At 37.0% G+C, this 23,721-nt stretch overlaps 1 protein-coding gene and 1 long non-coding RNA gene across 2 annotated transcripts in view; both read right to left on the bottom strand.

Moving 5' to 3' along the window:
- The window catches only part of LOC134794179 (uncharacterized), a 148,169-nt gene extending 136,096 nt beyond the window's left edge, over positions 1-12,073 (bottom strand). Inside the window, exon 1 of the mRNA XM_063765908.1 lies at positions 11,804-12,073. Coding sequence (XP_063621978.1) covers positions 11,804-11,969 — 166 coding nt within the window. The 5' untranslated portion in view covers positions 11,970-12,073. The remainder of the gene's footprint in view (positions 1-11,803) is intronic.
- Positions 12,074-15,502: 3,429 nt separating this feature from the next.
- Positions 15,503-20,817, bottom strand: LOC134794208 (uncharacterized). The gene is made up of 3 exons (XR_010144642.1): positions 20,661-20,817; positions 16,303-16,567; positions 15,503-15,696 (listed from the first exon to the last, which is right to left on the bottom strand). It is a non-coding gene; the product is annotated as an uncharacterized LOC134794208 (long non-coding RNA).
- Between the last annotated feature and the right edge of the window lie 2,904 nt (positions 20,818-23,721).

The raw sequence follows: 23,721 nt of genomic DNA, 5'->3' as shown, positions 1-23,721 counted from the left end.
TATGCATATTTATATTCATTTTTTGATATTTTTATACATTTTCATTTTTAGTTTTAATCGTGTGTCGATAGATGGCAGTGAATTTACTGTGACTACAAAATTTTCTATGACAGTAACCCTCTATACTATCTATTCTCTTTGGTTCTAAGTAATAGTTTTACTATGCCATTTTTTATTTCCAGGCTCAGATTGCTGTAGGTATAAGATATCTAGGTATAACTAGAGTAACTAGACTCTATCTTCATAAGCAACAGTCGCAGTACTATTGTTTTCCCGCCACAATACTTATGGTAGGTGGTGGCGTCTTATAGATTAGATCTAATTAACGGCCCAGTATTATACACTGAACTGTCACTGAAATAAGGGTCAGTAGGTCACAAAACCCCCTTCATGACATATTTAACGTTAATTACACTATAACTTTGACATAAGACTAGTCGCGAAACTTAATTGCTAATTAAGTTACGCAAATTGGATTACATTTTTAAAGAGGTCAAAGTTAGACATCATCAACATAATAATTTGCATCCTAATGTGTTGCACTTTTGCTCTTACGGTATGTACACGGGGAAATTTATTCATTAGGTATACCTATTTAATTCCTTCCTATTTGTACCTATGTTGTCAAGAAGAATATCCCATATTCAAATTAAAAGTGATATCGAACGAGTACGTTTTTCGCTTAATTTCAAATTGCTGTTGTGGCATTACCTACACAAAGAATAATTCAAAAATGACTTAAACTTGTGGAAATAATAATTAGTACCAAAGTAGAGTTACAATTTTTAAGGGGTCCGATTGTACCTCGTACAGTTCGACATCGTAGAACAACCAAACTACCTATTATATGTGTACTGTACGAAATGTATCGTTACGGTTACAGCAACTCTTACAAAGTATTAAGGGGCTACCCCACGCCAATGACCTTCGATCTGAATCCCTTAGTTTTCTAATGTTTTTGTAGCTTATAATATTAACAGAAACGGCTTTAAGCAATATAGTATCCCATATTTACTTCAAAGTTCATTCATTGTCTTCGAGATATTTGGCATCAAAGTTGAACAATTTTAGGCTAAAAAACCGGTTTTCTGGGCATAACTTTTGTGTTAATTAGTTTAAAATTAAAATGAGACACGTTTTTCGAGACGTCAAAGACGAACCCGAATATGTAGATTTCGTACATGTAAGATCCTTCACAGCAAACTAGATACGAGTGTTTTTTAGACAACATTTAAAAAATTCATAAAAATATAAGTACCTATTCATTTCTTTCAAAATCCGGTGGACAAAACCGGAAATAAAATATTGAAGAACCGATAACCGTTTGTCTTATAATTCTATCTGTAGTGCAAAAAAAGGAGATACGATTCAAAACTTGTCAAAAATCGATGACAACCTCGGGTAGCCCCTTAAGTTTATAAACGGCCACGTATTTTGCGAGGTGTTGAAGCCAAATAAATTACCCACTTACAGTTAGACCTTATCTTGCCTAGCCTTGCCTGAAAAATGTGTTAATCTCAGAAGCTCTTCATCAATGTTACTTAGGAAAGATGTTGGATATTGGGCTTGAGATGTTTTTCATTTTCGCCTAACTTGGGTAAAAATGCACAGAAATATATGCCATGTGCTAAAGGAAAAGAGATCAAGTCTTACATTAGATTTTAAGGCGTTTTAGCCGCAAATTTAAAGACGCCGGTTCGAATCCAGTCTCCGACACCGGGCATGGTCACTTTTCCTATAGTAAGTATATTTATGACATTTATTTCAGTTTATAATTTATAAGTATTGTGACTATTTAAAACAACAAAAATGTCTGGGAGACTTTATATTTAAACTGAATTTATATTACACTAATGACTTTCTTTTGTTTAATGTCAATAACAAATTGGTGACCAGTGGGCAGAAAAGAATGAAATAATAATAAAATATCTCAAGCACCGAGCCAGGAAATATAAAAGAGAACAAAAAACGAGACCTTTTTAGCTTCACCGCCTAGGAATCTTGGAAAATAATTAAATGCAACGAGAAAATAATTAAAAACATAATTTTGCTTATTGTAACGGTGCGAGCCAACGTCTGACTTATTCACTTTGTTCTTTTTTTCTAGCTGAGGAACAGAATCATTAGGTTCATTCTTGAGTTACATAACTATAGTGGTATCCAGTAGGGAATGCTCCCGGTACTAAGTGTGTATGGCGAGAACCGGGAATTCCCGGTTCCGGTACTGTATTTGTATAGAAAACCAGTACCGGGAGCACTCCCAAGTATCCAGACGGGACTGATCAAATCAGTCGATTAGAAATGAAATTGGCGTCAATCTTCAATTTTAGATTTCTGGTGATATTACTGATATTAGAGCCCTCTAAATTGAATTCGGCGAGCCAAATTGGTATTTGCGTCCGCACCTCCTGATTCGATCGGGCAATTGAATCAGATTGGCGAAAAATTGACTAATCTGGATACGCCTTATACTAGTATATGCTGATTTTAGTGCGCTGTTACTTCAAATTAGCCCTTCTTGTGGCAAACTCCCGCAGCGGGGATGTGAAATTGAAATTATATTAATTGGCAGAAAATTATAATTCCCACTCAAAATGAAGTATGCCTAAAAGGTTAGATAACATGCAAAAATGTGTCGACGAAAGCGATTCTCCTACACAGTAGAGTACCAACTTGCTCAAATTTTTTGTCAGTATCTATATATATACCTACCCTACACTAATTCGATATACGCTGGTCTTTGACACAGAATGAGCTGGATGGTATTGGTACCAACTTTGTATCTTAAACTCTTCATAAGGTAAACTACCCAATGATTGGCACTGAAACTTAGGTGTCCATGGCGCCTATTTTCTTAGAAAAGACCTTAGTATTAAAATGAGGTTTAAATCGCACACCACTGGTGTGGTGCTAACAGTTGTACTTCAACCTACATGCTAAACCAAAGTCAGTTTCCGAAAGCATTATCGTCGCGCACTTGAAACAATACAAATCCTATTATCACACAAACAAAGCTTCAGGGGTTATATTCTCTTACACAACTATATTAAATAATTGAAATCAGGAAACGGAAACGGGGAGGTTTCATTGCATCCTGGAATAGTCCACTTCCGGTTAACTGATATGAGGCGCCACAGATGCCATTTACTGCAATGACGTCATGATATTACATACTCGTATATTCCGTCCTAAGAGATGATATTGTGTTTACAACTAGCTTAGAAACTTGTTCGGTTTTGTTTAATAAAATTTAATGTTCAATAATCCTGAGATCATAGAGGTTTTGTTTTCGCCATTTTAGAAGTTGGGGATTTGGGGAGTAGGTACTTGAGTACCTAAGTAGGGCTAAACGTTGAAAAGTCATACTATATACTGTTAGCCCGTGGATATCTGATATGTCAGACTCAATTTAATATAAGCTGTCATTCTTCCTGGTAATATATTCATGACATTGCCTGATATCTACGTAGGTGTACATATTTTTGTGCGCGCCTCAAATACAACCCATCTAGCAAACGGTTACTTGGTAAGTTCAAGTAGCCTTAAACCATCGAATCTGACACGACCCACGGGGACTGGCCTTATTAAACTTTCAGGTCCCAAGACTAGATTAGGACTAGACACAGACCTGCATATTTAAGTACGGATCTTGATATTCAAAAGTCTGAAGTTCTACTTACATTATACCTGCCTAGGTAGAGTAAGTTTTATTTCGGGTAATTCTGCCGAATATATCTGAACGACCGGTAATCCCGAAAATCACCCATAACCTCATCAAGTTAGCGTCAATTTTCATAATTATCCGATTTCTTGCAGTATACGGCAATACCCGATTACACCTTTTATTGTTACTAAACAATTTACTAAACAATTGTTACTAAACAGTTTCCATATAATTTTAAAATTTTTGGTAAGGTATCAGTCGTGGCAATTTTTCGTTCCAGATTTACCTAATTAGACATTATAGACTAATTTCCCACGTCACGACTTATACTTCTGTCGACAATTAAATAAGGCCCATCATATTTACGAGAGCACGTACACCGATATATTTGTAAGCCCATGTGGTAGTTAGCGCGAAGATAACAAAGCCTGCGACGCAATGCGGATTCCCCTTCGGGCTCATTTCATAATACAAGCGCTTTTAAAACCTTCGTGCGGTTTGACTTGCGACATCGGTTGTTGCCATCATTACTGGCATTTCAATGCTTTCAATCATGGAATCAAAATATGTCTGTGATTGGGTAAAATATTTATGTACTAGGTTTTCCTTGGCTGCAAGATACGGAGGGTAGAAAACCGTTTCCGTGTATCGAAAAGTGTCCGTCGAAGCATGGTATAATAATATACTCGGCCTGGTACTCCATTCCGAGATTCGCGTATGACCTAACTGACACGCGCCTACGTCATCATGCTGTTTACAGGTTCTCAAACTTTGAAATGTGGGAGAATTTTAACCAACGGTGAAAATTATTTTAACGGCATTAATTTTAAGTTATTCATGTAGAAACATAGTAAAATAAAACAATAACAATAACAATAACAATAACAATAACAATAACAAATCCGGCGGAACAAGGGGGCCCTCTCAGCCGCTTGGATTGACTACAAGAAGGCCTATGATTCGGTGCCTCATTCATGGTTGGGGAGGGTCTTAGAGTTGTATAAAGTTGATGCAGCTTTGAGAGCCTTCCTAAGCGCGTGTATGAGGCAGTGGACCACAGTCCTTCGTCAACCAGGAGGCGGGGATGACCCCCCTGACCCGCAGGATTTTATTAGGATTGAGCGAGGAATATTTCAGGGTGACAGTCTGAGTCCCCTATGGTTCTGCCTAGCTCTCAATCCCCTCAGTACCCTGCTGAAGGATTTGGGACTAGGTTGCCGGCTTCGGAGAGAGGGTGAAATCATTTCTCACCTTCTGTACATGGATGACCTCAAATTATTTGCACCAAATAGCCAAGACTTGTCGGAGCTACTGAAAACCACCGAAGGTTTCAGTAGCGCCATCAACATGGAGTTTGGTGTCGATAAATGTGCGGTTATGCATGTACAGCGGGGGAGGGTTGTAAATTCAACAAATTTACAACTCTCTGAGACAATGTCTTTCAGATCTATCTCTGAATCAGAAACCTATAAATACCTTGGCATGTCACAGTCGTTGGGTATTGAGGACGAGGGTATTAGACGGTCGGTGAAGGAGCGCTTTTTCAGTCGGCTCACAAAAGTCCTTAACAGTCTTTTGTCAGGAGGCAACAAAGTGCGCGCCTTCAACGCCTGGGTAATGCCCCTACTCACATACTCCTTTGGCATACTAAGGTGGACTCAGACCGAGCTGGACGCCCTGGATCGGAGGGTCCGGTCACTGCTCACCACACATCGCATGCTACACCCACGCTCGTCAGTTATGAGATTGTACATCCCACGGAAGTGTGGAGGCCGAGGCTTCCTAAACGCCAAGGATCTCCACAACCGCGAGGTGTACAATCTCAGGAATTATTTCCTTAACAACGAGTGTGGGATGCATCGTGATGTGGTGGCAGTAGACAGGAACCTCACGCCGCTCTCCTTGGCAAACGAGAACTGGCGCAAACCTGTGGTACTAAGTACTGCGGATCGCAAGGCGGCATGGGAGAGTAAGGTGCTACACGGGCGGTTCTACAAGGCCCTCACGGGACCCGATGTGGACCTGCTCGCGTCGGTGAACTGGTTACGATTCGGGGACCTCTTCGGAGAAACCGAGGGTTTTGCCTGTGCAATTGCGGACGAAGTGATGATGACGAACAACTATCGGAAATATATCCTGAAGGACGGTACGGTCGACATTTGTCGGGCATGCCGCCGTCCCGGAGAGTCACTCAGGCATATCATTTCCGGTTGTTCTCATCTTGCTAACGGCGAGTACTTGCACAGACATAATCTCGTAGCCAGAATTATTCACCAGCAACTTGCTCTTCTATATGGCCTTGTGGACCGCGAAGTACCGTACTACAAGTACTTACCTGCGCCTGTTCTCGAGAATGGTCGTGCCACGCTCTATTGGGATCGATCTATCATCACAGACAGGACTATTGTAGCCAATAAGCCTGACATTGTGATAATAGATCGATCGCAACGTCGGGCCGTGCTCGTTGACATCACCATCCCCCATGATGAGAATCTCGTGAAGGCCGAGAAGGACAAGTCCAGTAAGTACCTAGACTTGGCTCACGAGATAACCGCCATGTGGGATGTTGATTCGACGATCATTGTCCCGATAGTCGTTTCAGTGAACGGTCTAATAGCGAAGAGTCTCGACCAACATCTTGAGAGACTCTTGCTAGGTGGTTGGATCAAGGGTCAGATGCAGAAGGCGGTGATCTTGGACACGGCGCGGATAGTCCGCCGGTTCCTCTCTCTGCAGCCACCGGTAGCTTGGGCCTTGCCCCGCTGCTGGCGGCACCCTAGGTTAGGTTTTTTATAATGTGTTTATATGTATTTTTTATCGTTTTGTAAGTGTTTTTATATTTTACTTTTATATTCATATTATAAATAACCTAACTTGAGATGAAAAATAAATAAATCGAACAATAACAATATTTTTATTGACAGTAAAAGTTTAACAAGCACGTTACAGTGAACCCCGCAAAACAAATCTAATGTATTAAATTAAACTTTATTTATCTATACAAGACAAACGTTTAAAAAACTAATTCACAGTTACACATTAATTACCAAGCTTACGACGTGAAAAGTTTGGAAAACACTGCGACTGCTGACACTGAGCGAGAAGGAAATAACAATTAACACGCGTTCGACAAGGATGACGGTCAGGGCATGAAGTTATCTAGATCCGAATTGTCAAATGTGCACAGCGCTATCCTGTGTTGCCAGTAGTATAAACAGAATTACCCGAAAGTCTGAAATTTCTTTCGTGAATCGGAAGATATTGCTAACGAGTAATTAAAAATGACGTGTTATTGTAAAATTTAAGCTAAAATACATATAAATGAAAATTATAAAATTATAAAGAAATATTTTAACTTATTAACCATAGGTATAATGTACCCATGTAACATGTTATGTTGAAATAAAGTGGCAATGTTATTGTGACGTAGGCCCGTGTTACTCTGGGAATGGAAGACCATGTTTTATTAGACCATGCGTCGAAGGGTATTAAATAGCGGTGGCGTTAGTATTGCAGATGGGTAAATTGGGTAATTTTTATCAAATATCCGGTCTTCACCACTTTTTCTTTGATATACATGTATGACATCTATTTCTGGTTATAAGGCGCCAAATGTTATTAATTAGGGTAGAAAAATAAATAAGGACAGGCCTGTAATAATAATTACTTAATACTAATTAAGAACGCTATCAGGAATGAAGCTCAGCCCAGGCCAGCTTAAAGCCATTCAGGCCATCTTAAAGCCACAGCCTCGGAAAATCAAAAGACTGTACCTATTTAGACTAGCGTATGTACTCAATGTGAAAGAAAATGTATGTAGGTATATAAGGATCTGACTTACCTGGATCGTGTGGTGAAGTTCTTCTGTAGCAGCTGCTAACTTTATTTTCAGCTATAGTTCTCACCATTGTTCTCACCACACTTTTTCAGTCTTCTTTACAACAACATTGGATATTTATTTGCCTTGACATCTATGATGAACATTTGAAGTGACATGTATTTTATAATTTTAAATTTCAGATATTTCTTCTTCGACGTCGAGGGTTTGACACGCCATCGAAAAAGGCGGATGGGCGATAGGTAATGAAATTGCATTATGATAATTAAAAAAAAAATCAAATCTCCTACTAGAGTTAGAGCAAGAAAAGTCTGCAGCGATTTTGACAGCCCACGCAGTGCAATCGTTATTTTGAACGTCAAACTTCTATGAAATTATGACGTATAAATAACACTTGCACTGCGTGGGTTGTCAAAATCGCTGCAGACTTTCCTTGGTCTAACTCTAGAGTCTGTGCGGAAAGAGAAGAGTCGTAAAATATGTGGAAAACAATACATTCTACGATTTCTACGACTCTTCTTTTTCCGTACAGACTCTAATTGAATAGATAGAATAAATTGCTTGTATTCTTAAGTCCCTTTAGAGTGCTTTTCTAAAATTACTTAGGTACTCAACAAAAACGTATAGCGTGTTCATTCCTTAAGCCTATAATTTACATTAGCTAAACAGAACTAGATTAAAAAGTTTTCAGCTAATTTCAACGGAGCGTTCCCATCGACATAGACACAGATAGACCTAGTCCATCGTGCTCTGATTTATTTATATTCTTTATTCAGACATACACTAGGTATACATTTACAGTTTGCCAAGATGCCAAGACACTTGTACTGTTAATACATAGTCAGTATCATGAACAAACATACATATCTCTAGAATCTTAAATTAAACATATTATTATTATTATAGCCTCATTTATTCCTTAATACATTAAAATATAGTACATAACAATAACAATTCGTAGATAATTTCACATGCAAAATTAGTCTAGATTTACAATCCATTTTGATAGTAAGTAAATTTAAATATTTATCTAATCTAATTCATTAAAATTTTTTGTTTTTTATTATTAATATTCAATATATGTCATGCAGTTTAATTAAATTTAAATTATTTATGTAGAATTTGAGTTTGCATTAAGGACCTCTCTTCGAGTGAAGGCCTCCTCCATATTATTCCATACATCTCTATCGTTAGCTTTGTTCATCCAGTCTTTGCCAGCTACTTTGTTTATTTCGTCTATCCATCGCTGCCTTGGTCTTGCTCTCTTTCGTTTATGTTGTGGTCCTGGCCAAGTAGTCACTTTGTATGTCCATTTCTGTTTGCTCATGCGTGCTACATGACCAGCCCATCTCCATTTCTGTTTTTTACAATGTTCCAAGGCGTCTATTACATTTGTTGTTTTTCTGATATCTGTGTTTCGTTTCCTGTCTCTCCTTTTAATATTTAAGATACTCCTTTCCATAGCTCTTTGGCATACTTGTAACTTATTGTTTATAGTATTATTGAATATCCAGGTTTGGCTGCCATATGACAGACATGGAAGTATACAGGTGTCTAGTACTTTTTTCTTAAGCTTTATAGGAAGGTTTGATTTCAACACTTCTTTATAACTCCAGAATTTACTCCATGTAATATTTATTCGCCTGTTTATTTCGTCGTAGTGTCTTGATTTAGTAAATGCTAATTGTTTACCCAAATAAATATAATCCTGTACATATTCTAGTTGAGTCATGTTGACGTTGATGGGTATTTTTATAGAGTTAGTCATGATTTTAGTTTTTGTGGCATTTAACTCTAGTCCTATTTCTTGGCTGACTTTATGAAGTTCGCAAACCATTTTTTCTAATTGTACTGCTGTTTCTGAGAAGAGAACGATGTCGTCGGCGAACCTCAAATTGCTCAGAAAATTGCCTTTTATGTTTAAACCTCTCTGTTTCCAGGTAAGTTTTTTCATAATACTTTCAAGAACAGTAATGAAAATTCTAGGCGAGAGCGGGTCTCCCTGTTAAACATATGTATAACTAAGTTACATAGGTAGAGATTTAAAAAAAATCGTGATATTAAGTAAAATAGGTAGAGTTAAAAAAAATCCTGATACTACGTTGTAGGGACGGCCACTTGTCGACTTGGTCATATTAACGACAGTTAGGTACTACCTAAACGTGAAGATATACTCACTCTTTTACATGCCCCTTTCCATGCGCGGCATACTAATATTCTTTCAGAGACGCATGTTGCATCATTTCGTGAGTATCAGACTTAACTACACTTGACCATATGCGACCACTCGTCGCATTTCAGACTACATTTTCAGTTGCTTTTATATAGGTATATCTGATTCAGTCATAGTATTTTTATTACTTTTTATCCAGATGATAAACCATTATGCTTTTAGCACTGACTGTTACATAGGTAACTGAATGATCAAATGTTCATGTTTACACTTCTTCTACGATTAATATTTTTTTAGTTATTATATATCTAAATTTACCTAAACACGATTTAAAATGGAAAGCATTCAAAGTTTAAACCGTCTATTTACTACTATATATTTACTGGTTCATTATTAATAAGTATAGATAAGGTAAATAATTAGTTCTACTGAAATGCATAAATAATGCAACAAGCAACACAGCGGTGTGCCAAACGACGACTAATTTTATTGGGGTCACTGTGCGTGCGTAAGAGCATGCTATTATTAGTCCTACGGGTTCAATTGATTAAATAAAATAAGATTACGATTATTTAGTGAATTGATCACGATCGGAACTTTCTCTATACCTATTATAACTCCATTTTTTTTGTATTTTGTTGAAAATCTAAGCTAAGGAAAAGTAAATCAACGAAAGCATCGGCAAACGGCGATGCTGTGATTTTTCTAAACCGTTCACTGTTGAGATAAATTCCATGGGATTCTTTGTGCAATAATAAAAGATTTCTTTTTTACTTAATATTGAAAACACCTATAAAAAAATTGTACAATATAAGTACCTCTACTATTATAACACAATAATATTTATTATGGCTGGTTTTTGTTACGTTTTATTGACAGCTGACAAAATACAATTACATTGGCAGAACCACTTTTGGTCTATTCGTCCTGAATAGTTTCAGTGTAAGGTTCGTGAATTTTATTAAAACTATACGGACCGTAAATAAAACAAGAAGTTTGAATGTGCTTTGAAGGCGGAGAAAATTCTTGTAAGTAGGTAGTTTTCTTAAAACTCATCTTCATCCTAAGTTTTTCTTGGAATTTTAAATATCAAGGTTTTATTCAAAGCAAAGCAAACCTCACTTTCAGAAACTTCAAATATTGACTCTCCCCTCTCTGTATATCCTGGAAATAACTTCATTTGTCAAAAATAATCTACACCTATTTGAATTCAATAAGAGTGCGCGTCGCAAAAATAATCTCATTCTTCCAGAATCAATCTTAGATATTTATAAAAAAGGACCTTACTACCGAGCAATAAAAATATATAATAAGTTACCTACTGAAAAAAAAATACAGAAAAAAATTATTTATTTACAAATAAACTCAAGTCCATGCTATTAAAAAAAACATACTATACCATCGAAGAATTTATGCGGGATGATCTATGATTGAAAACAAAGTTCCTATACTTAGATAGTAATAAATATGTAGTAATAATATAAGTTAACGCGAAATGAAAGTCTACTTTTCTGTACTAAATATTATATTTAGTTAATGTATTTAGTTTTAAGGATAATTGCCATACCCTACCAGGGTGCCATGCGACCCTTTTCCATTGTAACATCTATTGTATTGTATTATACCATGGTTTGCAATAAACGATACTATACTATACTACACTAGTGCACCTGTTACCTTAAAATTATCTTATTTTCATTATTTTCACTCATTGCCGGTGTTATAAATACTTTGCAATGTTAAACACAAATATTTTAAGTGCACACGTTGGCGGGAAAAACCGTGACAGCTGATGCCACTGACGCCATCTTGGAGGGGCCTTTCAAAGTGCTGTCATAACAATCTCCAACCAAATTAATTACCGGTTTTATTTTGTTTACATTACGCATCGCAGCGTTATAAAAATAAATGTACCCAACAGTCGCGAATGTGAATATCCGCTAGATTATTTTAGCTTGAAAATACTTTGTACGTCCGGTCAAGAAAAAAAATCACTTACCTGCTTTTACCGAAAATGACAATGAAAGCTTACTCCGCACTTTTACAACCAAACTTTTTCACTGCACTGAAACTTTTCCCGCCGAACTTTTTTTTAAACCCTGGATACGAGTTCTTTTGGCCAACTCACCGGATTTCTGTGGTGTTTCGGGCAAGGGCTGCGGCGCCGGCTCTCTGCGGAGCTGTAGGGCGAACTCGGTGCCGACCTCCTCGGACCGGGGGCACGGCACGTACGCGTACTGTTTCTTGGTCGGCGCCGGGGCGGGCGCGACGCGGTGTTTGCCGCGCTCGGCCATGCGGCGTCTGACGGAGCGGCACTGCCGCAGACCGGCTCTTATCGATAAAGGAACTGATTTTTCGGACCGTTTTGGCGGTTAGGGTCATACATGTTTGTTTTGTCGCATTCATAGGCATTACCTACTGCTTTCCTTCTAACAGTTGTGACCCGGGAAAGTTGAACTAGGAACTCAAGGTTTCCACTTTTATTGTTAGCTTTGCTAATAGGACTTATTGTTTGCTGATGTGACTAATAATACAATCTAAGTAAAGCAAATGTTTATAGAAAACTAAGGTTAGCTAAAGCGAGCAAAAAGCTGTAATTTTTAAATTTATCTATAGGTATTCGCTGTTTATAAAAATTTTATTTATAGGTATTTCGGATTAAAGGTAATTTCCATTTTGTGATTTTGGAATTTTTCGTATTGAAACCAAATCCAAATAATTATTTTTCACTGGTGTCGATATATTTTTAATAGGTATGAGGTATGAGTGTATTTAAAAAACATGCCTATGTATACTTTAAAAAGCATTGAAAAGCGGTACAATAACTAAACTTATCATCAAACTCCAATGCCATTCGAACACAAAAACAAATGAACTATTTGAATTAGAACGCCGCGCTCAATTCCAGTTGAAGTTACTTTTTAAAGTTTTTTTTTTAATTATTGCGGTGCTGTGGCGGCATCGCCAGCACTGGCTGTTTGCGCGCGCATTGCCCGTGCCCGGTCGCAGCATCACGGTCGATAGGTATCCCGGACTATTGCGGAAAATTGAAACAATGGAAATTAAATTTTAAAGAGTTAAAAAAACTTTTAACTTTTTTTACCTCTACTAAACGGCTACAAATAAGTTAATCAATTCGTGTCATTAAAAAAGAAGCACACATAACATAGTTAGTCGAATATTGGATTGAAAGAAAAACATCAAGTACCTATACAAAGTTAATAAACCGAAATAGCGAGCCTCAAGAATAGCAAGTTTCATTGAATTAAACAGAGCGAACGTGCAGCGGCAGGCAAACAAAGGCTGTGAATTATTTATAAGGCTGGATGCTGCGGTATCCACGCACCTCGGAACTACAAGCTTATCAACCCATGTATGAGTTTTTAAAGCTCTTATTACTCTGGATTAGAGTATATATTTCCTTAACACGTAGCACAAAGAAGATGCTGATACTAGTACGACTCACACGCTACGTACACCTGCATACGGTGACAAAATTCTGATTTCTTCAAATAAGCTCTAAGGTTCGATTCACGGGAGACTAGTAACCTCAACAACAGCTAGAAAATAAAGTTAATAAAGATAGGAAAGCCATCATACATTTAACTGATGATGCTCCGCCTGTATTTTTCTGTATGAGTCTAGGATCCCTAGATTTTTTTTAAAAGTCTACAAAACCTTTACAAGTCGTTGTCTTTATCCCAATAAATAAATATAAATAATCTTGAAAGCATCATCAGGATTTTTAGACCGCGATCCATTTCTGACCGCAGCTGTACTACTAGTACGAAACGCGTCGGTGTTATTGTCAATTTCCATAGTAAAATGAATGGTAGTGCAGCTGTCGTTGGAAATGGACTGTCAACTTGCTCTAACAATAGAGCGGTATTCTGATTTTAAAATCTGTTATATTCCTGATATTAATATAATACGGTCGCTCGCGCTCATTGGTGAGCACGAAATAGTACCGCGAGTCGTCAAGCTCGTGTCAAAAAAATATCAAAAATTTAACTAATTTTAAAATCATAATGCCGCTTCAGAAAGCAGCTCGCAATGCGGTACAACAATGTCGTTGGAATGTAACCCAACTTTTATACCCACTGATTTTCCTTTAGAAAAGTTACCCAGTGTCTTTATTCCCTGTAACAAAAATATTTTCTTCCAAAGCATAGCTCGCGTAAAGATATCAATTTGCTTCCGAACATCTCAATATCTTTTGTGGAATTTAGATAGAAGTGTGTTTAATTTTTTTCTGTTTCCCGTCAGCAATATACTTACCTATATAAACAGAAAGGTTTATGCCAAGGATTTTTGGCTTGTCAGTAGTGTTAGTACCACAGAATGGCATAGGAACTTTATTTATACTATTTATTGGGTTTACCAATTCAGGGTATTAATTCACGCATCTCTGAAAACTCATTTTCTTAATTTCGCAATTAATAATGGTTGTTGTAGATGGAGATTGGAGACCCAGAATCCACTTTTGGCATGAATAAAAAATATAGGTACTTTAATCTTACTTAGGCCTATATGCATAGTTAAGTAATCCATTATTTAACGTGTTTATTAAGACCAAGTATTATTCTCTTTATTTATTTTTCGTCTTAAGTTAGGGTTTTTATAATATGAATATAAAAGTAAAATATAAAAACACTTACAAAACGATAAAAAATACATATAAACACATTATAAAAAACCTAACCTAGGGTGCCGCCAGCAGCGGGGCAAGGCCCAAGCTACCGGTGGTCAGGGCTGCAGAGAGAGGAACCAAGACCAAGTATTATTATTAGTAGTTTTTTACTAGCCACAAAATACGTAACAGGTTTCAACAGGTTTTAACATCATTCAAAAAACTCGGTTTTACAATAATAATATTCCGACAGCCTTTTCCATAAATAAAAGCTATCAAGCCCAGTTCCATATCGCTGAGCCAAAATCTCAATTTCGACTGCCTACTCTCCCATTTCACACCTTACTCGATTTTATAATTGAAAATGAACTATATACGGCTCAAAATAAAACTCACAATTGATCAGCGGTTGAGGTAGATACGACATAGGGGTAGAAAATGTTGAAAGTTGATTTGTCCGAACACTAATTGGGACTGCACGGGATTGCGACAAAAAGATAGAAATGTTTGGCACAGGTTTGTTTTATTCAGCTAGTGACTTTTGCTAAAAAAACTTAAATTATACCTATTTCGATTGAGACAGCACTGCAGCGCAGCATTTCGATTATCCAGTATATTGACTTTGACTTTTCGTACATTAATGCTGCCTTTTTGTGTTTATGGCCCAAATAAATAAAATAAAAGTATAAATCCTATAGTGCGAAATAGAACTAAAAAAGTTCCATGCTGTGTTTCCATGTTGCCATGTTTTTAAGCATTTTACGTCAAAAATGTGACAGTTACGTAAGAAGTGGCGCCCTCAATAATTTTCTACTATTTATTTTTGGACTTTACCTAATGTTTATTTTATATCAAAATTAATAAGTGAATTTATCAATTAACCCCAGACAATTCTACGTGTTTTAGGTATGTAGGCGTCTTAATCAAAAATATTTTAATCCTTTCATTTTGTAAGTCCATCGTAGCCATCGTAGGTAACCTTTTAGCTTGATGTCTATGGTTTATCATTTAAAAACTGTATTTTCGGCCGGTGTCTTCTCGAAGTTATCGGGTATTGGTGGTCCCCTTCAGGTCATAACAAAAATTCCTTGCAAATGATGAACCTTTAATCTGTTAATAATGAATACATGATTACGTTAGTAAGAAAAACCTACCCCAATGATTATACGAAGAGAAAGTATTGTCACAAACACTGCATACAGTTTCACGACTTTATTGTCGGTAAATTACAAATATTTGGTTAATCTGGATGTGACATGATGATGATGCGTGATCCGGCTCAGCAGAAGTGCATATCCGTAAAGTTTTTCTTGTTTTTGAACATCTGGCCAAAGGCCCCGTAGTTTTCTTTCTTCTCCTCCTTCTTTGGAGCGGGGGATGCGAAAGGCTTTCTGAAATAACAAGGAATTATTTGAGTAAAGGAAGAGCGCTGTACTATAAATATTAAGAATGGATCTGTATGTAAAGGTCTCCTAAATAGTATGTCGTGGATAAGTGTAAAGGGGCCCACAGATTACCAGTTCGCCGGACGATATCGGCCTGTCAGTTGTTCGGTGACCTTTTACGTTTAACTGACAGGCTGATATCGTCCGGCGAACTGGTAATCTGTGGGCCCCATGAGACGTTACCAAGCCGGGTGAGCTGCATAATTTCGTCTCATTCCCTTAAGAAAATTGGTTCTACATGGAAAAGGACATACACTGTCTATTGGCTCGTATTCTAAAACAGCATTTCAAGGATTATAGGTATTTTACGATAGTAAAAACGTTATGCTACTGCACTGCCTTAGTAATTCTTGATTTCAAAAGTTAGCGAATAATTAATTGAATAAATACAAAATGGTCGTCACTTTTCCTGATGATGACCAGAGTTTGGATGGATTCAATTTTAAATTGATTCGCTTTGGTTGGTTTAGCTGTTGACAGCAGTAAAGCATTTTTTGTATATTTCAACTCAAGCCTGAAAATCAACTAGAATAACTTCAGGTAGCTACTCACTTCATGGGACCAGTGACATCTAAGTGTTTACACGCGTGGTTAGCCTTGGTGGCAGTCTTGGATTCGTCGCCGCGGGCCATGCTAGCAGCGATCTCTTTCTGTTGTTGTACAGCGGAGCCGGTGGAAGCGAGATGGTTGATGAGGGGCGGCCGGAGGGGAGAGAAGCTAAGGCACGTGCTGGATGTGGGTAAGCACCGCGTGTTCCAAGCGGTTGCCGGTGTTCGCTCGACGACTACCCTTGCGGGTACACAGGTTTTTAGCAAGTCTGGAATAAAATACAAGTTTGCGTTTAATTTTTACATAATCTTTTATAATTTACTTTTCTACTCATAGTAAATAACAACTAAAATCCATTGGGTCTGTATTTTTCTATCACAAATTGCTTGTGGTGGTATTCCAGCTCCATCATCGCAGTAGCATATTATTCGTATAAAATATCAAGTCTGCCCGCTAATGAAATATTTATTAACATGGTCCTTCGAGCCGGATGGAATATAAAGTAAAAAAGAACACATATCATAATATTGAATATCAAACTCTGTCAGCTATAAACCTCGACGTGGAACAGGTCAGGACATTCCGATATTCACTGGGACATTTAACCATAATGTTTAATTCATATAACTCGTTCTATTCGATAAACAATCCCATTACAAGAGTATCGCTTTTGAAACAACTTAAGTAAATATGGGATCGATATTGAATCGAGTTGTTTTCGAAATTAGAAATGTTATGTTGATGTAGGTTTACCATAAATCCAAGTTTTTGGATTTGCATACAAACCGGACCGATGGGCTGATGCAACTATTTGCATATTCTCATCAGAATGAAACCTGTTTGTCGTGCTCGGTGCAAGATTACTTTGTTGTCTATGGTTTGGTTAGAAATATCAATTATTTTAGAGTGCAATGGAATTTCAATGCCAAGATACATATAACAAATAAAATAATCAAATGTCCAGTGAGGAACTGTCATCAATTTGCCGAAAGGAACACTGTATACACATTAAACACCTGAATTAGGTTTTCTGCTATAGCTACATACATATTTAAGTTTGCATTTAATATTTTTTTTCTACAATTACTATATACTTACTATTCGTAAGCATGACTTCACCATTAATACCGGTGACAATAATTATATTAAGAAAATGAATCATTTGATAGGGCACTTTGGACATTGATATTTTCTCGGTAGAGTTAAGACATTTTTCCTTAACAATACACATACTTGGAAAGACATACAATATATCGTCTCACATGATGCATCAACTCCGGGCTGTGCACCAATAGACAAATCCCCCATTGTAATTATGTCCACAATGATCAGATATAGAATTTTTCCTGTCAAAAAACGAGTTATTTATTATAAGTACATATTTTGGTAGTTTTCTATAATTTTACTCTATCTTACTTACGTTTCTCGTTTTTATAAACTATAAATAAGTATAGAATAAGTGCATCGATATGTAAAGGGGCCCACAGATTACCAGTTCGCCGGTCGATATCAGCCTGTCAGTTAAACGCAAAAGATGACAGTTCCGAACAACTGATATCGTCCGGCGAACTGGTAATCTGTGGGCCCCTTTAATGTTTTAGTCTTCAAACTTTCATGATTACCACATAATACAATACATTATATGCTCTTCTATTTAATTATCCACGACTGTAAGACTTATCGATCGTTCATTTTGTCAAGAACTCTTTTTATGCCAATAATTCTATGTCTGACCATGACATAGACTGAGATTGGTACCTATATAAGGTCGTATTTAAATATTATCTTCCGCCGGTTCTGTTTCCGTTGCTTTTTGAGGGAAATAACCTGAGATCGTTAGACGTCAATGGTTCTTAAAATAATATTGAATATAAATGAAATTAATAGAAAAACAAGACCACGTATAAGACGCATGATAGAACAGCCGGCCTAGCCAAGGTTACAATCGCTATCGCTTAGACAACGAAAAACTTTATGTCTCTCTATCACTCTTCCATATTAGTGCGACAGTGACCGTTGCGTTTCGATCGCTACGGAGCGTAAGCGATTGGCATCTTGGCTACGCGGCCAGCACATTTAAATGAATAACTCAACCGGTTCTATGAGTCGAACGAACATGGTGTGGCTTCGCTCCGGTTGTTAAGTATTTTGTAATTCACTGATACAATTAAGGGCAAAAGGGAAACCGCCATATATTAGATATTATAGAAATGTAGTATTGCAATGGGAAATGGTAATTTCACGATTAGATCTGCAAGATTTGGGTTTTGGCAAACAAAATATCGATATGATTCTGACACGGTCTGTGTTAGGTACTTACATCCATTTCATAAAATTTTTGTACCTTTGGAATTCGATTTATTTTATTTTAAAGACCTTTATAATTGTAGTTCCAATAACTATGGCTATTATCATCTGGCTCATTAGTGACAAATTTAAAACTAACTTGAACTTAATTATCATAATGTTATAGAGTAGGACCAGCCAAGTAGGATAGCCTAACCGCCGGTGTTTTCTCTTGTTTAGCATTGGCAAAGTTTAGGAAATAGAAAACAATGAGCGCACTTGTTGCCCTGGCTCTTGGCAGACACCATCAATACTTGTGCCAAATGAGGCAGTATATTGTGATTGTGAGAGTGAATGAACGTGTGATAAAATAGATGATGAATGGAAAACTTGTAATGTGAGATTTTATTGTTATAATGTTGTTAAGTTTTTTAAATTCTTTTGATATAATTGTATAAGTAGTAGCAAGTGTAATTGGTATAGGTAAGTACTGTAACCGTTCTTGTGATATTAATAATAATTATTTTTATAATGTGTTTATATGTATTTTTATCGTTTTATTCATATTATAAATAACCTAACTTAAGACGAAAAATAAATAAAGAGAATAATAATAATAAGCCTGACATTGTCATGTGATAATAGATCGATCGCAACGTCGGGCCGTGCTCGTTGACATCACCATTCCCCATGATGAGAATCTCGTGAAGGCCGAAGCACACAACCAGCAAATACCTACACCCAGCGAATAGGTTTTTGTAAAATTAAAGGCCAATTATATATACACTCGCTATCAGGCTCGATGTCTCAGGCAAGAGTATTTTTCCGTTTCACCAAATATCAGCACATCGTTAACAATATTTGAAATGTCTTAATCCGTCGTATTGAACTAAATGGTTCCAAGCATTTACAAGAGCACACTAGTTTATATAGTTGGTCAAGCAGATCTTGTCAGTAAAAAAAGGCGGCAAATTTGAAAAATGTAGGCGCGAAGGGATATCGTTTCATAGAAAATTTGAATTTCGCGCCTTTTTCTACTGACAAGATTTGCTTGACGATGTATAGAATTCAATTTTTAAAACCTCGGGCGCCGGCAGAATTTTTTTAGGGGGGTGAGTCTGGCATTTCCTTATATTAAAAATAACTTTTTCACTTCTCATGCTCAAAAAGTGCACCTTTATGTCGTGCGTAGACGACATAAAATCGCATGTTATGCTCTAGAGCATAAAGTAAAATCATCTATTACGACCCTTATTGACTTAACAATAAAGTCCAAATTCTGCCATACAAACTGCCAGCCCTGCCGGCGCGCCCCCGACCGGCGCTCTCCCGATCGGCGTGCCCCGCGCCTCCGACCGGCCCAAGAACAATTTTCTTTAGTCTTGAATAAATACGTTAAAATAACCTAAATTATTTGATTTTTTGTATATTTTCCTCGCAATCGAAGTGAAAAGCAGAGTGTACAACAAGGGCATAAAGTCCATTTTTACCCTCGTCTACTATTTTACTTACTAAAAAATTGCCTCGGGTAAAAATGGGTCCCTTTATGCCCTTGTTGTACAATCTACTATTTTTAATCAGTTTGCTGTGTTATTATTTTTTTAAACTTAAAGAGCATATCCTGTAGCGCATGAATGAACACAGGGGGCATCAATTCTAGGAAACATTTACTGTTACGTTTTGTGTTGCATTACAACACACATTTTGTATGTTTTTTAGTGTGAAATATTTTATACTTGTTCTTCAAAACAAAAGTTTAGTTGACAAATCAGCGACGCGTGTACAAGTAGTTTAAGCAAAACAAAACCATTAAATACCAGTTTAAAGTATGTTAAGCTATTGGACACATATTACTAATGAATTTATTTTTTACAAAGGAATCCAATTTGTATCAAATTTAAGTAGAACGTGTTATTTTAAAATCATAACTTCATATAAGTTTGACATTTAAAATAACACTTGCACAGTCTATGTTATCAAAATCTCTGCCGACTTAGCTGGGTCTAACTCTAAAGCAAAGATCATGTCCTTAGATTTAAATAAATAGAAAATACTTTAACACTATTTTTACTAACCTTGGGAGAAATTTGTCGGTGATCGCGAACTTTCTCTTAGATCTTGTCATTGACACATACAATTTGTATAAAAGTAATAAAAGAAATTCCGAAAAAAACAATTTAGACGGCCGAATGGGGAAAAGACGTTAGTCAAACTGTCGCGGCGGCGCGCGCGCCGGTATATATGTATGGAGTATGGACACCGGTTCCCCGCGTGACATCACATTACTCGTATGTATAGTAATGTGCGGTATAAACAACGTGATTGAATTAGTTTATTATTTTACCAGTTTTATTTTTTGTTATATTTACTATTCCACGTAACCAATTCCTCGTGGAATTATGTAATTGGAAGGACTGGGGACTACCAAATTTTATTTTAATTAGCATTTTGGGCAAAAGGGATTTTTCTTAAGAAATATTCTGAAAAATGCCTTAGTGGTCGCTACTGTCGCAGATAGCCGGCTGAACTGCCACGCTGGATAATAAACCTGATCTACTGGGAGAAATAAAGTCCCCTAAGGTAAGGTCACTAAGAAAAAAGCATCTAGACTTGGACGGCCCCAGAGCAGCAGAGCTACAACCCCAAACGCCGCAAACATGAATGTCACTGTCCAGACCGATAAGGTCGAGAAATGCTGGCACCTAGGCACAGATAAGGACACTCCGACTGTTTGCTCCATCACTCCGCATTGGCCATGATAGGTAGGTCATATTTGTTGATGCCCATATTCTACGACTTTGTAGTTAATTGGAAAGTGTTGATCTCTGACTCATATATTCAACCTGACTTCGACCTGTTTGAATTTTGCGGTAAACACTCAAAAGGTACCTACGTGATTTTAATCACGTCTTTTAAACTCTGTCTCAAGCTTCCTTGTTACAACTCTTCAGAGAGGAAAGATTTCATAAGTCTTAAGGAAGAGTTGGGAAATCGGGAGCCTTGGAAAGTTGGAACATTAAGAACCGAAAGATATATATGTATAGTACAGTCGCCATCAGATATATCGGAGCGGCCAAGGTGCTCACAAATATCGGAACACGCCTCTATTGTCAGGGCGTTAGAGCGCGTGTTCAGATATTGTGAACACCTTGGCCGCTCCGATATATCTGATGGCGACTGTACCTATTGCAAACGTGCTGCTTCATCAAAAGGACTGGTGGTCCTACAGTTCCACTAACCTTACCCAAGTGGCGAAGTCCTTTCGCTTTTCTTTAACAGCAGTTCTTCTTTCACTTTCCTCTCCTTAAGTAATGCTTTTATACTGACCAATTTTGACCTAAGTATATTTATAATCACTACAATATTTCCTGTTTCTTCCTTACCCGTGTGTCCAAGGGGGATGTACAGCCGAACAAGTTCAATGACTTTTCAATTGTCCATCTCCGAACAAAAATCAGGTTCCATTGCGTCCTCTTGGCAACCGTTCCAGTATGGTAATTTAGAATATTTTTCCGGTCTAACCACAGACTGGATTTAACCCAGTAAAAATTCAATCTTATGTCTTCACCGATAAAATTGAGTGTGTCCTTTGATATCTCGTAAAAGCTACTATCATGTTCTCCCCACGTGGTAATAAGCACTAGTAGTAAATTCTTCAATAGTATGCTAGTTCAGGATTTGGAGACGAGCAATTTTTTTTTCATTCTGGTTTGGACTGGTTTTGAAATTATGCAATCTCGATTCATCCGCTTAATTGTTGATAGTCACACTTTAATCGCGTGACACTATCTAGTCTGAGTAGTCTGCTATTTAGAATTTAGTGCCTATTTATTGCAAATGTCAAACTAGTTACCTTATAGGCAATTTAGATTCATCCATAAAATTTTTGATGATATACAGTTGCCAACCTGTGTCGCGAATACCTAAGAGAGGAGAAAAATACTAAAATTAGAAAATAATAATTAGAACAGTGGGTAAGAATAAATAAATAAATGAGTAAATGGCTTAGAGTTTTTAAATAAAAAAATATGAAGTAGGTAGGTAATTGACGAAATAAATTTACATTTGTAGTTTGTAATAAGTAATTTTCCTACAGCATTGGCGGCCGGCAAAACGACCTTGACTGCGAGCAAAGAAACATTTTAAAACAGTATTTCGCTATCAGGGGTTTGGTGATCAAATAGTTACCTATTATGGAGTAAACAGAACATAATTTTATTCCTACATACAAAACCTACTCCTTTATACGATATCTCTATCATCTCATCTGGTACATATCAAGTACACATAATTAGAAAATACTTACATATTTAGATTAAGTATACCTACATGCGCTCGAAAAACATAACCCCTATGTTCGGCAGTTGGGTGAAAAGAAACGGCGAAAGGAAAGAAAGCACTTTACATCGTACAAGTATGAATAAAAATTGAAGAAATAAAAATGTACGTAACCGCATGGTCACGATTATCACACGTAAATCTGAACATCGCTGCTGACACACATCCCACTTATATTGAGATTGAATTTTGCATACACGTGTTGGGCCAGAGCAGTATCGAGTATGTGGAGGTTTAGCAACTTTCTGTTGCAGGTCGACAACCCAAGGGTGGAGGAACCATTCACGTTAAGGTGCATCCACACCGCCAGTTAACTTTTGTGGAGCAACGGTGAGCAACAACTGTGCAAGTGTGCAACAATAATGTACTGTAACAATATGTAGTTGGTACCTACTAGGTAAGTTACCTAAATGTTACCGTGTTTCTCAACGTTGCTCCACTGCAGTGTGGATGCACCTTTACTTTAATCATTGGACGTTTTACGTTATGCGAAGTGGAAGCGTGCTGGGCCCATAACCTGTTGGTTTTAGAACATAAATTAATCAACTATGGAAGGTGATTTAATGAAGATTTATTTATTATGGCTTATGGGACACTGAATAACACACAATTTGTACGTTCGAAAGCCGAAAGGACTGTAACGAAATCGGTTCTATGTGCGTTTACGCACATAATCTAACAATTCCCTACTTTCTGCAGCGAAGATATCTAAACCTAATCTAAGTCAAGGACAAAATTAAACGCCATCGAAGTTGTCAAACTTTTACACATTATTTACAAAATAATTTTTAACGCTTT

The sequence above is a fragment of the Cydia splendana genome, chromosome 10 (genome assembly GCF_910591565.1).
Source record: "Cydia splendana chromosome 10, ilCydSple1.2, whole genome shotgun sequence".
Taxonomy (NCBI): Eukaryota; Metazoa; Arthropoda; class Insecta; order Lepidoptera; family Tortricidae; genus Cydia; species Cydia splendana.
The sequence above is the reverse complement of the archived record's forward strand: the minus strand, read 5'-3'. Positions and strand labels throughout refer to the sequence as shown.